General features: G+C 49.3%; 1 protein-coding gene across 3 annotated transcripts in view; it reads right to left on the reverse strand.

Annotated features, from left to right (window-relative positions):
* Positions 1 to 15,496, reverse strand: part of CFAP58 (cilia and flagella associated protein 58) — an 89,844-nt gene that overhangs the window by 61,755 nt on the left and 12,593 nt on the right. For all 3 annotated transcript variants that reach the window (XM_044298111.1, XM_044298110.1, XM_044298109.1), the window contains exons 4-10: positions 9,580 to 9,736; positions 7,991 to 8,185; positions 4,777 to 4,914; positions 4,054 to 4,213; positions 3,357 to 3,439; positions 1,636 to 1,827; positions 1,003 to 1,164 (exon numbers count right to left, since the gene is read on the reverse strand). In XM_044298111.1, coding sequence (XP_044154046.1) covers positions 1,003 to 1,164; positions 1,636 to 1,827; positions 3,357 to 3,439; positions 4,054 to 4,213; positions 4,777 to 4,914; positions 7,991 to 8,185; positions 9,580 to 9,736 — 1,087 coding nt within the window. The remainder of the gene's footprint in view (positions 1 to 1,002; positions 1,165 to 1,635; positions 1,828 to 3,356; positions 3,440 to 4,053; positions 4,214 to 4,776; positions 4,915 to 7,990; positions 8,186 to 9,579; positions 9,737 to 15,496) is intronic.

Below are 15,496 nucleotides of genomic sequence, written 5' to 3' on the forward strand. Positions count from 1 at the left end.
GACATTGTCCTATTGAGATTAATCGGTTGCCTACCTTAAACGCCGCTGTTCAGGGACCCCAAGGCTAGGGCTACACAACGACATGGGTTACAACTACACTGCGACATGTGTCGCGCAACAATTTTTATAATAAAAGTCTATGGTGTTGCACTGCGACATGCTGCAACTGCGACAGTCACAGAAAAATCCATTTTGGATGGGTCTTTTGCGATTGTCGTGTCGCAGTATGTCGCAGTGCAACACCATAGTGTCACCACCAGATCTTTGAGAAGTTCTGTTAGACGTTCTTCAGTACCTTCTGCATGATCTTCTTTTGTTTTGCTTTCGTTTTGACATCTCTCCTCCCTCTCCCAGCTGTCATCTATTAGCAGTGATTGCCTCCCTATATATCTCCTCCCCATACTGCCTCACCTTGCGGTTTCTACAACTTCCTGGAGTGTGCTGATGCTAGAAGCTGTTACTGCTGCATCCTCAAGATACGTCTGTTCCTTTATTTCTGTTTTCCTGTGGGCTTGATCCTAGGTGACCATGACTCCCTCCGTATTAAGTGTAGGGAGCCGGTGGTCGTGTCCCCTCACTATTATAGGGTGTTCAGGTGTCATACAGTCGAGGAACGAGGGTATGCAATTTTCTACCATTGAGATTTTTGCATAGGCTGAGCAGTAAGGGAGAGAGCTAGGGCTCTTACAGGGCTTACCCTTTTGTTCCTTAGTTTTGGATCAAGTCAGTCGGATCTTCATTTGTGTCTTCTAGTTTTCTGTAACACCTTCCGTGACACATAGACTATCATTATGAAAATTGTCGCGCGACATTGGTGCGACAAAATGTCGTTGTGTAGCCCTGGCCTTAGTAGGGGACACTAAACCAGCATTGCATTCCTTTCATTCTGAGGATCGGTGGTTGTCCCAGATGCCAGACATGCCTATCATACATCCTAGTTATATACTATCTCTACCCCTCGTCTTCATTCTCCTGCTTTTCAGGTATTCTGTAGCACTGCACCTGAGCTTCGATGAGGTTCTTGCTGTACAGGTTCCGGTCCGACCTCACAGCTTCGTACAGATTCTGCTGCTGTTTCAGTTTTGTTTCCGCTTCTGCAATCTTTTTCTTATAATCAAAGATCTGCATCTCCCGGACTTTAATATCCTCCATGTGCTGAAGAACCTGCAAGACGAGAGTACAATAAAGAGGGCAGAACCGTGGTGGGAACTGACATGCAGAATATGTAACCCAAACTCCATTTTATTTAGGGGCTGTGGAAAGCTGGATGACAACCCCTATGGGCACATTAATAGCCCCTATGACTGGCGGTGCCCCGGCATCTGCATGTGAGAGACCAAAATAATTCGGATGACTGGCACGATTTCTGGTATTCAGATATCCCAATCCTTAGTTTCACCTGGAGATAAGCAGCACTAGATGCATGGCAGCCCCTTATCTCCATATTGTGAAATAAGTAGACCAGGGATGCTCAACCTGTGGCCCTCCAGCTGTTGTAAAACTACAACTCCCACCATGCCCTGCTGTAGGCTGTCCGGGAATTATGGGAGTTGTAGTTTTACAACAGCTGGAGCGCCGCAGGTTGAGCATGCCTGAAGTAGACAGTTTAAGGTGAAGTAGGAATGGGGAGCCCACCTTCTGGGTCAGCTCGCTGGCTTCGTTGATGTATCGGTCCCGCTCCTTCTCCAGCTGGTAGATGATCTTCCGCTGTTTCTGCGCCTCCTCTTTGTAGTTAACGATTTCCTCTTCGAGGTTTTTCTTCGACTGTTCGTGGAGTTTGACCAGGTTCAGCTGCTTCTGGGTGGCATTACCCGCTTTCAGGAGGTTCTAGAAGGACAGGAGACATGTGAGGACACTACTTTACTATGAGTTATCAAAAGTCACATCCAGAGCTGCATTCACAATTCTGCTGGATCCCTGCTTGCTCTTGGCTGCTGCACCTTGCTGGCTCAGTGTCTGTAGGGTCATACCCTGCGGTACTTTATAGTATTAGGTACACGGGCACATCTACCACAATGCAAGGTTCCAGGAGGAAATTAGCAGAATACTAAATGCAGCTTTAGATGTGATTGGAGCAGAAGTGCTTGTGTTTACAAGAAAAGTCTGCCTGGTACTTAAAGGAGTTCGGTCATCAGACACAACTCCTTTCAGAATGCGGGCCCCCAAGGCAATCAGCTGATGGCTCTGGGTCCTGCTCCCGGCCCCCCTGGCAAACAGCTTATGGAGGAGAAATGTGTTATTACATGGCGGCCATTCACATAAATGTGCATCCATGTAATACAAGCAGGGCCCGAGTCCACCAGAACAGGCGCCATCTTGGCTCATGGAGGACCCCTCTGTGCAGTCCCTATGCCCTGTGGGGTTATCTTCCTCAGACGACCCCTTTAAAGGGCATTTCATCTGGCATTCATTTCAATGGAGAGTGACCGTGCACTGAGAATAGGCCCCCAAATCCCTGCTGATATAATGAAACGTTCCACAACTTTGTGCTTCAATTCCTTACCATTTATAAAGCCTATAGACACCTTTGGGACATTTTTATGATTTCATTTTACTCATTTTGGGCTAAAAAAAAATTTTTTTATTGGTCTTAATTAAAAATGTTCAGCCGTTTCTGAATTACAAGGGTTAAAATATCAGTCTGTTTGCAAGCCGTGCCTTTTTTTCCCCCCTTTAAATCCCGTCAGCTGACAGCTCATGTGTATCTCTGATCTTCTCATAAACACTCATTATAGCTCCTATCAAACTGATAAGTATATGGCTTACATAAGTGTTAATGGGGTCAGGAGATCAGAGATAAGAGCTCATCCTGAGAAGCCAAGGCAGGGGCTTTTGTGTAGGGCTCAAAGAGGACCTCTGATACTGATACACAGTAACAGAACACAGCTGTGCGAGCAGGTCTCTGAATGTAAACAAGAATGACACCTGATATTCTCACTGACAGAAAGCAGGGATCTTGAAAACAAAGAAGTGAACCACAAAGTATATTAGAAAGCTGCAGAGTTTCGTATTTTACAATGGGCGGCTCCTTTACGACGTGTCGTACCCCATGTAAATGCTGTGCACATATGGACGGCGTGTACTTTAGACTGACCAGCTAGCCCTGGCAATGGTCAGTCAGTGACCATTTATCATACACCATAGATAGCGTCCGACCCCTTACACATGCATGCTTGGTTGGGACAAGCATGCATGTGTTCTCAATGAGCAGATAGGAACAAGCTACTTATAACAAGACAGGATTGGGTAATGCCACCCCATACCCAATACATGGTCACCCGGCCCACTTTCCTCTTATTCGTATGGTCACCCATTATCTAGGACTTTTAGTGTTTCCATGGTAACGGAGCGCTCACCTTGTTCAGTACGTCCCTCTCTCTTATCAGCTCGTCTGCGGCTTTCTTCTCCAGCTCTGCTTGTTTCTTGGCAGATTCCAGCTCTGGGGGAATATGGACATATTATCAGTGTCGGGCTGCTGACGAAACGGGCCAAAACTGCGGCTCGGATGCGGACCAAAACAACGGTCGTGTGCATGAGGCCTAAATGGATTGTTAAATCACAGGTCTCATGCACAGTAACACCATTAAGCCCATGGATGTAAGAATGACTATTCCCATTCACTGACAGCTAGCAGTGATCCTGAAAATGGTGAGAAATGGAAGCACAAAGTCAAATTACAGTTAATAGCCTCTGTTGGTGGTGAAGTTGAGGTTTCCGTCACTTCTGATGGCAAGAATAGTGAAGCACTGGTACTATGCTTGCTGTCAAACTGACGGAAACCTCGACAGAACCACAATTAGGCCCAATATAATTCAACAGGGTCAGTCAACCACTTTCTGGATCCATTTTGGATGGTTAGCCATGATGCCAGTTTGAATAAAGCATAAAACAGGGCAGGTGTTCAGGCTGAGAATGTTAACAATGAGTATTTCCATTCACTGACAGCAGTCTTATGTTCCTGAACTATATGCTTAGTTTCCATGCGCCGCTTATCCTCTGGCTCTAAGTGTGAGGTCCCGGTTGGTGGGGTTGTGAGGGGTGCAGGCGCTGTACCTCTCTCCAGTCCTGTAATCTGGTTTTTCAGCGTTTCCCTCTGCTGCTCCACCTCCGTCTTCTGCTCCTCCATCTGCCGGTACTTCCTCTGGATTGATTCTCTGACCTTGGAAAGTTTGGAGATTTCTTGCCGCATCTGGCCGACCTCATCTTCTCTAGACTGTGAACGAAAAGAAGGAGACAAGATGAAGGCGATGGAAGCGGCCATGTTCCCCATACATCAGCTGATCGCCGGGGGTCCCAGCAGCAGGGCAGCCTGCAATTAGCTTATTGTCAGGGGGTCCACCTTGACTGTAAGGGAGAGCCTCAGTAACCTCACTCCTGATAGTCCAATGCTGCATCTCCCACTGCTGCAAATTTCCGCAGGTGATGCAGCGACTACATCAACGTAACGCTGTTGGGCCCCAGCTGCCGGGCCACCCATCAGCACCCCGCGGCTACCTTGTGGGAGTACCAATGGGGGTACAGAGGGGTTAAACAGTTAGAATCAAATATAACTCTGATCCCAGCGATTGTTCCTGAACCATTGTACATAGTACGACATGTTGAAGGAAGAGGTTAATCCATTAGACCTTAGAGAATCCGCTTGGAGATGCGATGGCATATTGGTTGTCTCTACGCGTTCTCAGAGACAGATATAACAATAAGAAACGGGAACAAGATGGAGGAAGACAGCGATCCCAGTCCGTCCAGTATACACAGGTCACCCGGCAGTGGTCTTACCTTTAATTCCAGTTGCTTCTGCTGGTTTTCCTGAGTCAGCTGCTCATTGGTGACGCTGTGCTGCTCGATATCCTGCTGAAGTTTAGTGTTTCGCATCTGGAACTGTTCTAGTTCTTTGGTGACTCTCTCATTGAGGATCTGCAAGAAATATAGGAAAGTCTATTAACCTCTTATGTGCCTGTATATATATATAACGTCTATGCTGAACACTCACCACTTATAATTATACTGACCCTGAGTTACATCCTGTATTATACTCCAGAGCTGCACTCACTATTCTGCTGGTGCAGTCACTGTGTACATACATTACATTACTTATCCTGTACTGATCCTGAGTTACATCCTGTATTATATTCCAGAGCTGCACTCACTATTCTGCTGGTGCAGTCACTGTGTACATACATTACATTACTTATCCTGTACTGATCCTGAGTTACATCCTGTATTATACTCCAGAGCTGCACTCACTATTCTGCTGGTGCAGTCACTGTGTACATACATTACATTACTTATCCTGTACTGATCCTGAGTTACATCCTGCATTATATTCCAGAGCTGCACTCACTATTCTGCTGGTGCAGTCACTGTGTACATACATTACTTATCCTGTACTGATCCTGAGTTACATCCTGTATTATACTCCAGAGCTGCACTCACTATTCTGCTGGTGGAGTCACTGTGTACATACATTACTTATCCTGTACTGATCCTGAGTTACATCCTGTATTATACTGCAGAGCTGCGCTCACTATTCTGCTGGTGGAGTCACTGTGTACATACATTACTTATCCTGTACTGATCCTGAGTTACATCCTGTATTATACTCCAGAGCTGCACTCACTATTCTGCTGGTGGAGTCACTGTGTACATACATTACTTATCCTGTACTGATCCTGAGTTACATCCTGTTTTATACTCCAGAGCTGCACTCACTATTCTGCTGGTGCAGTCACTGTGTACATACATTACATTACTTATCCTGTACTGATCCTGAGTTACATCCTGTATTATACTCCAGAGCTGCACTCACTATTCTGCTGGTGCAGTCACTGTGTACATACATTACTTATCCTGTACTGATCCTGAGTTACATCCTGTATTATACTCCAGAGCTGCACTCACTATTCTGCTGGTGCAGTCACTGTGTACATACATTACTTATCCTGTACTGATCCTGAGTTACATCCTGTATTATACTCCAGAGCTGTACTCACTATTCTGCTGGTGGAGTCACTGTGTACATACATGACTTATTCTGTACTGATCCTGAGTTACAGCCGGTATTATACTCCAGAGCTGCACTCACTATTCTGCTGGTGCAGTCACTGTGTACATACATTACATTACTTATCCTGTACTGATCCTGAGTTACATCCTGCATTATACTCCAGAGCTGCACTCACTATTCTGCTGGTGCAGTCACTGTGTACATACATTACTTATCCTGTACTGATCCTGAGTTACATGCTGTATTATACTCCAGAGCTGCACTCACTATTCTGCTGGTGCAGTCACTCTGTACATACATTACTTATCCTGTACTGATCCTGAGTTACATCCTGTATTATACTCCAGAGCTGCACTCACTATTCTGCTGGTGCAGTCACTGTGTACATACATTACTTATCCTGTACTGATCCTGAGTTACATCCTGTATTATACTCCAGAGCTGCACTCACTATTCTGCTGGTGGAGTCACTGTGTACATACATTACATTACTTATCCTGTACTGATCCTGAGTTACATCCTGTATTACACTCCAGAGCTGAACTCACTATTCTGCTGGTGGAGTCACCGTGTACATACATTACATTACTTGTGCTGATCTTGAGTTACATCCTGTATTATTGGGAGGTCATCAATATCAGATCGGTGAGGGGCTGACACCCGGTACCCTCTCCAATCACCTACTAGCAGGAGCTGCAGTCACTGGAGCGGTAACCAGACAGCGCTCTACACTGTGCAGTGGCCGTGCGCGGTACTGCATCCTATTCACACTTTTCATCCTCCAGTAGATTAAACATCTCTTAGCGGTGTCTCAGGACTACAATCCAGTTTTGGAGCAGCTGGCGGATAAGAATTTAATACACATTCACCAAAGTGGCGGCTGCCTGTCATAATTATTGTAGAGGAGTGTGGGGCAGAGATGGGCACTGCCAGCTGTAGGGCGCGGAGGAGACTGGGAGCTGGCCCTCTGCTGTAATCTCCCAGTCGCAGTTGGCTGTAATTAGTGATCTTTACCGATGCGCTTGTAATAATTAGTGCGCTAATTGCTGACATTTATTCTGCAAAGTTTATCAACAGCAGCCTGTGCGTTCTTAAAGTGACCCTCGCCCGTATTTCAACTTCTCGGTTTTCTATGCCTGGTGGCAGTATCCAGTAAACCATACTAAATAATGCATTGATTACTATTTCAAATTTTCTATTGAGATTCTTAACCCTTTAACGGTGTCGTCTGGTCTTATGGAACTAGAGAATCATCACAATCTGTAACTCTCCGATGTCCTATCACCACCAGCAAGTCTCCATCACCCTCTGGCAGCTGTAAATATTGCCCCCCCCCCCCCCCCCAATAAGTTCTCATTCAAACTTCTTCCCCCTGTCAGATGTAAATGTAGACCCCAGTAAGGGTACTTTCAAACTAGCGGCAGGATGGATCCGACAGGCTGTTCACCCTGTCGGATCCGTCTTGCCGCTATTTTGCCGTGCCGCCGGACTGCCGCTCCGTCCCCATTGACTATAATGGGGACGGGGGCAGAGCTCCGGCGCAGCACGGCAGTGTGCAGTGAGAGGCCGCCGGACTAAAAAGTCGGACATGCAGTACTTTTAGTCCAGCAGCCTCTCGCCGCGCACTGCCGTGCTGCGCCGGAGCTCTGCCCCCTTCCCCATTATAGTCAATGGGGACAGAGCGGCAGTCCGGCGGCACGGCGAAAAAGCGGCAGGACGGATCCAACAGGGTGAACAGCCTGTCGGATCCGTCCTGCCGCTAGTGTGAAAGTAGCCTAAATTCCCAGTCGGTCTCCTCCACATTATGGTATCTGTAATACAGTCCACAGTAAGTTCCAGTAAGTGTCCTCTTCACTTCTGGGGTCGTGTTCAGGAGATGGGACCCTCACCTATCTGACATTGGTGGCATAGCCTAGTGATGTCTGAGATGGGAATACCCCTTTAAGAGCCAAATAATATCTGCAGCACTTTCAGCGGATGTCGTACCTTATGCTCCTTGAGCTGCTGCTCCAGCTTCTGCAGCTCCTCTTTGTTCTTCTGCAGCGTCTGCTGGATGGTTCGGATCTCGCTCTGCTTGCTGTCCAGGTCGCTTTGGAGGTTCCTTAGATCTTTCTCCAGCTTCTCCTTCTTACGAGCTTCCCGGGAAGCTTCATTCTGACGCACTTGGATTTCTTGTTGGAACTAAAAGCAGTGAAGATACGGATTTAGTAAGCCCCTGCGCTGACGGTGGATCCGCCAAAGTCATGAAGAGGCGCCGGCGTCTACATAACTTTGACGCATCCAGCGCCGGTCTAAATCTACACCAGCTTCCTTGCTGTCTTACATTAAGACCATTTTCTACGCCTAAGGCTCCATTCACACGTCCGCAACGTGTTTTGCGGATCCACGTAGCCACGAATCTGCATAACACAGAAAGCGGCAATGTGCGTTCCGCATTTTGCGGACCGCGCATTGCCGGTACTAATAGAATATGCCTGTTCTTGTCCGCAATTGCGGACAAGAATAGGACGTGTTCTATTTTTTAAGGGAATGGAATTGCGGGACCCGGAAGCCCGCGTCCGGGCAGCACATCGTGCTGCCCCATAGAAATAAATGAGTCTGCAATTCCGGAACGAAATTACGGACGTGTGAATGGACCCTAAACCAGGCGTAGAAAATGATAAATGAGACAGGTCTGCCGGCCAGTCCCCTTCCCAGCCCAAGGCCACTTTTTTAGACTGGGAAATAGCTCTATGTCTCCTGCTTCCGCTCACGCAGTGAATTATAAAACGGTCTGCTTGCAGACACCACTAGGGGGAGCTCAGTGAATAAGAATATATACAGCTGTAAAATCCTGAGCACCTTCTAGTGGCGGCAGCAGGAAGATGCTGAGGTTTTATGTCAGGGATAGTGTTGAGCGAACTTCTGTCTTCAAGTTCGGCGTACAAGGTTCGAGTTCGGGTTATCTAAGAATTCTGTTATAGGTTCCGCTACCACGGACTATAAGTTATGGTCCATGGTAGCGGAATCCACAACGGAATTCTTAGATAACCCGAGCCTTGTACGCTCAACTTGAAAACAAAAGTTCGCTCAACACTAGTCCGGAACAAGAGAAGGAAGTCCCCTCTCACCGTGGGCCCCATAGCAGTCACGTGGCCTGCCTCCACGGTGAGTCTACCACTGTTCAAAGAGTAGGGGTGACCTAATAGCTATGCATAATATATCAGTGGCAAGTACAGAGATCACTCCCATCATCTATTTATACCCAGGACTGCAGGGGGAAATCTCTACATCTAGAGGATAGAAGGAAGGTGTCTACACCAACATGGAGCAGAGGAGGTGGTGACTGTGGAGTCACTAAAAGAGTCCTAGGGGGACCGGGATGTCTGGGGTGTAATAATATTACAGTTACAAGAATTCTGGAGAACGGTCGCTGATCCAGGGAGTTCATTTTTCCCCTAAGATGAGGGAAATTGTCTTCTACCTCATTTGGGTTTTGCCTTCCTCTAGATCCACGCTGGACTGGATGGACATTGCGCCCGGCAGTGAGATGACCCCCCCAGGACACCTCTTTTCTGGACGTTGCTGTACCTCACCTGTGCTATGCTCTGCTCGGCCTCCTCTCTCAGCCTCTCGGTCTCCTGCTGCTGGGCGGTTGCTTGCATCAGGCTCTCCCGCAGCTTCACCACCTCGGACAGCAGCTGGTCGCGCTCTCTGGTCAGCTCCTCCTTCATGTTCAGCAGATCATTTACACTGAAGGTAGATATCGATGAGGAGTTAGAGGACACTTACCTCTTACCTAGACACAGATCTAAGGGTTAATTCACAAGCCCCGGTCATGTTACAATTGTGGATAACTAACGTGACATGGCCGCAACGTGTGAATGCTACAGCGGGCAATGACCTGGAGGGCAGGGGCAGTAACTTACATAGCGCCAATAGGACGAGCACTGTTATGGTGTGAGGCTATTAATACGATGGGGGTACTGCAGTCGGCACTGGCATGGAGGACTGGGGCAGTTACTTACATAGCGGCACTAGCACTGTTATGGAGTGCATGGAGGCTGTTAAGGCTTTGGGGGGCACTGATATGGAGGACGGAGGCAGTTGCATATATAGCGGCACTATAACTAGTATTGCTATGGAGAGCACTGAGGCTGGTAATGTTATGGGGGGCACTGATATGGAGAACGGGGGCAGTAAATGCTATAGCGACACTGACTAGCACTGTTATGGGGGGCACTGATATGGAGGACGGGGGCAGTAGCTTATATAGCGGCACTATGACTGGCACTGTTATGGGGAGCACTGAGGCTGGTAATGATATGGGGGGCACTGATATGGAGGACGGGGACAGCTACTTATATAGCGGCACTATGACTGGCACTGTTCTGGGGGGGCACTGAGGCTGGTAATGTTATGGGGGGCACTGATATGGAGAACGGGGGCAGTAGCTGATATAGCGGCACTCTGAGTAGCACTGTTATGGGGAGCACTGAGGCTGGTAAAGCTATAGGGGCACTGATATGGAGAACAGGGGCAGTAGCTGATATAGCGGCACTATGACTAGCACTGTTATGGGGAGCACTGAGGCTGGTAATGATATGGGGCACTGATATGGAGGACGGGGGCAGTAGCTGATATAGCGGCACTATGACTAGCACTGTTATGAAGAGCACTGAGGCTGGTAATGATATGGGGGGCACTGATATGGAGGACGGGGGCAGCTACTCAGAACGCGGCACTATGACTGGCACTGTTCTGGGGGGCACTGAGGCTGGTAATGATATGGGGGGCACTGATATGGAGGACGGGGGCAGTAAATGCTATAGCGACACTGACTAGCACTGTTATGGGGAGCACTGAGGCTGGTAATGTTATGGGGGGCACTGATATGGAGAACAGGGGCAGTAGCTGATATAGCGGCACTATGACTGGAACTGTTATGGGGAGCACTGAGGCTGGTAATGATATGGGGGGCACTGATATGGAGGACGGGGGCAGTAGCTTATATAGCGGCACTATGACTAGCACTGTTATGGGAGCACTGAGGCTGGTAATGATATGGGGGGCACTGATATGGAGGACGGGGGCAGTTACTTATATAGTGGCACTCTGACTAGCACTGTTATGAAGAGCACTGAGGCTGGTAATGATATGGGGGGCACTGATATGGAGGACGGGGGCAGCTACTTATATAGCGGCACTATGACTGGCACTGTTCTGGGGGGGCACTGAGGCTGGTAATGTTATGGGGGGCACTGATATGGAGAACGGGGGCAGTAGCTGATATAGCGGCACTCTGAGTAGCACTGTTATGGGGAGCACTGAGGCTGGTAAAGCTATAGGGGCACTGATATGGAGAACAGGGGCAGTAGCTGATATAGCGGCACTATGACTAGCACTGTTATGAAGAGCACTGAGGCTGGTAATGATATGGGGGGCACTGATATGGAGGATGGGGGCAGCTACTTATATAGCGGCACTATGACTGGCACTGTTCTGGGGGGGCACTGAGGCTGGTAATGTTATGGGGGGCACTGATATGGAGAACGGGGGCAGTAGCTGATATAGCGGCACTCTGAGTAGCACTGTTATGGGGAGCACTGAGGCTGGTAAAGCTATAGGGGCACTGATATGGAGAACAGGGGCAGTAGCTGATATAGCGGCACTATGACTAGCACTGTTATGAAGAGCACTGAGGCTGGTAATGATATGGGGGGCCCTGATATGGAGGACAGGGGCAGTAGCTGATATAGCGGCACTATGACTGGAACTGTTATGGGGAGCACTGAGGCTGGTAATGATATGGGGGGCACTGATATGGAGGACGGGGGCAGTTAGTTATATAGCGGTACTCTGACTAGCACTGTTATGGGGGGCACTGAGGCTGGTAATGTTATGGGGGGCACTGATATGGAGGACTGGGGCAGTTACTAACACTGCGGCACTATGACTAGCACTGTTATGGGGAGCACTGAGGCTGGTAATGATATGGGGGGCACTGATATGGAGGACGGGGGCAGTAGCTTATATAGCGGCACTATGACTAGCACTGTTATGGGAGCACTGAGGCTGGTAATGATATGGGGGGCACTGATATGGAGGACGGGGGCAGTTACTTATATAGTGGCACTCTGACTAGCACTGTTATGAAGAGCACTGAGGCTGGTAATGATATGGGGGGCACTGATATGGAGGACGGGGGCAGCTACTTATATAGCGGCACTATGACTGGCACTGTTCTGGGGGGGCACTGAGGCTGGTAATGTTATGGGGGGCACTGATATGGAGAACGGGGGCAGTAGCTGATATAGCGGCACTCTGAGTAGCACTGTTATGGGGAGCACTGAGGCTGGTAAAGCTATAGGGGCACTGATATGGAGAACAGGGGCAGTAGCTGATATAGCGGCACTATGACTAGCACTGTTATGAAGAGCACTGAGGCTGGTAATGATATGGGGGGCACTGATATGGAGGACGGGGGCAGCTACTTATATAGCGGCACTATGACTGGCACTGTTCTGGGGGGGCACTGAGGCTGGTAATGTTATGGGGGGCACTGATATGGAGAACGGGGGCAGTAGCTGATATAGCGGCACTCTGAGTAGCACTGTTATGGGGAGCACTGAGGCTGGTAAAGCTATAGGGGCACTGATATGGAGAACAGGGGCAGTAGCTGATATAGCGGCACTATGACTAGCACTGTTATGAAGAGCACTGAGGCTGGTAATGATATGGGGGGCCCTGATATGGAGGACAGGGGCAGTAGCTGATATAGCGGCACTATGACTGGAACTGTTATGGGGAGCACTGAGGCTGGTAATGATATTGGGGGCACTGATATGGAGGACGGGGGCAGTTAGTTATATAGCGGTACTCTGACTAGCACTGTTATGGGGGGCACTGAGGCTGGTAATGTTATGGGGCACTGATATGGAGGACTGGGGCAGTTACTAACACTGCGGCACTATGACTAGCACTGTTATGGGGAGCACTGAGGCTGGTAATGATATGGGGGGCACTGATATGGAGGACGGGGGCAGTAGCTTATATAGCGGCACTATGACTAGCACTGTTATGGGAGCACTGAGGCTGGTAATGATATGGGGGGCACTGATATGGACGACGGGGGCAGTTACTTATATAGTGGCACTCTGACTAGCACTGTTATGAAGAGCACTGAGGCTGGTAATGATATGGGGGGCACTGATATGGAGGACGGGGGCAGTTACTTATATAGCGGCACTATGACTGGCACTGTTCTGGGGGGGCACTGAGGCTGGTAATGTTATGGGGGGCACTGATATGGAGAACGGGGGCAGTAGCTGATATAGCGGCACTCTGAGTAGCACTGTTATGGGGAGCACTGAGGCTGGTAAAGCTATAGGGGCACTGATATGGAGAACAGGGGCAGTAGCTGATATAGCGGCACTATGACTAGCACTGTTATGAAGAGCACTGAGGCTGGTAATGATATGGGGGGCACTGATATGGAGGACGGGGGCAGCTACTTATATAGCGGCACTATGACTGGCACTGTTCTGGGGGGGCACTGAGGCGGGTAATGTTATGGGGGGCACTGATATGGAGAACGGGGGCAGTAGCTGATATAGCGGCACTCTGAGTAGCACTGTTATGGGGAGCACTGAGGCTGGTAAAGCTATAGGGGCACTGATATGGAGAACAGGGGCAGTAGCTGATATAGCGGCACTATGACTAGCACTGTTATGAAGAGCACTGAGGCTGGTAATGATATGGGGGGCCCTGATATGGAGGACAGGGGCAGTTACTTATATAGTGGCACTCTGACTAGCACTGTTATGAAGAGCACTGAGGCTGGTAATGATATGGGGGGCACTGATATGGAGGACGGGGGCAGCTACTTATATAGCGGCACTATGACTGGCACTGTTCTGGGGGGCACTGAGGCTGGTAATGATATGGGGGGCACTGATATGGAGGACGGGGGCAGTAAATGCTATAGCGACACTGACTAGCACTGTTATGGGGAGCACTGAGGCTGGTAATGCTATGGGGGGCACTGATATGGAGAACGGGGGCAGTAGCTGATATAGCGGCACTATGACTGGAACTGTTATGGGGAGCACTGAGGCTGGTAATGATATTGGGGGCACTGATATGGAGGACGGGGGCAGTTAGTTATATAGCGGTACTCTGACTAGCACTGTTATGGGGGGCACTGAGGCTGGTAATGTTATGGGGCACTGATATGGAGGACTGGGGCAGTTACTAACACTGCGGCACTATGACTAGCACTGTTATGGGGAGCACTGAGGCTGGTAATGATATGGGGGGCACTGATATGGAGGACGGGGGCAGTAGCTGATATAGCGGCACTATGACTAGCACTGTTATGGGAGCACTGAGGCTGGTAATGATATGGGGGGCACTGATATGGAGGACGGGGGCAGTTACTTATATAGCGGCACTATGACTGGCACTGTTATGGGGAGCACTGAGGCTGGTAATGCTATGGGGGGCCCTGATATGGAGAACGGGGGCAGCTACTTATATAGCGGTACTCTGACTAGCACTGTTCTGGGGGGCACTGAGGCTGGTAATGCTATGGGGGGGCACTGATATGGAGAACGGGGGCAGCTACTTATATAGCGGTACTCTGACTAGCACTGTTCTGGGGGGCACTGAGGCTGGTAATGATATGGGGGGCCCTGATATGGAGGACAGGGGCAGTTACCTATATAGCGGCACTATGACTGGCACTGTTCTGGGGGGCACTGAGGCTGGTAATGATATGGGGGGGCCCTGATATGGAGGACAGGGGCAGTTACTTATATAGCGGCACTATGACTAGCACTGTTATGGGGAGCACTGAGGCTGGTAATGATATGGGGGGCACTGATATGGAGGACGGGGGCATTAGCTTATATAGCGGCTTTATGACTAGCACTGTTATGGGAGCACTGAGGCTGGTAATGATATGGGGGGCACTGATATGGAGGACGGGGGCAGTTACTTATATAGCGGCACTATGACTGGCACTGTTATGGGGAGCACTGAGGCTGGTAATGATATGGGGGGCACTGATATGGAGAACGGGGACAGTTACTTATATAGTGGCACTCTGACTAGCACTGTTCTGGGGGGCACTGAGGCTGGTAATGATATGGGGGGCACTGATATGGAGGACGGAGGCAGTTACTTATATAGTGGCACTCTGACTAGCACTGTTCTGGGGGGCACTGAGGCTGGTAATGATATGGGGGGGCACTGATATGGAGGACGGAGGCAGTTACTTATATAGTGGTACTCTGACTAGCACTGTTCTGGGGGGCACTGAGGCTGGTAATGATATGGGGGGGCACTGATATGGAGGACAGGGGCAGCTACTTATATAGCGGTACTCTGACTAGCACTGTTCTGGGGGCACTGAGGCTGGTAATGATATGGGGCACTAGAGTGGGCGCTAATATGCAGCACTGGGGCAGTTACTAATACTGCGGCACTATGACTAGCACTACTTTGAGGGCG

The sequence above is a fragment of the Bufo gargarizans genome, chromosome 6 (genome assembly GCF_014858855.1).
Source record: "Bufo gargarizans isolate SCDJY-AF-19 chromosome 6, ASM1485885v1, whole genome shotgun sequence".
In the NCBI taxonomy this organism is placed as follows: domain Eukaryota; kingdom Metazoa; phylum Chordata; class Amphibia; order Anura; family Bufonidae; genus Bufo; species Bufo gargarizans.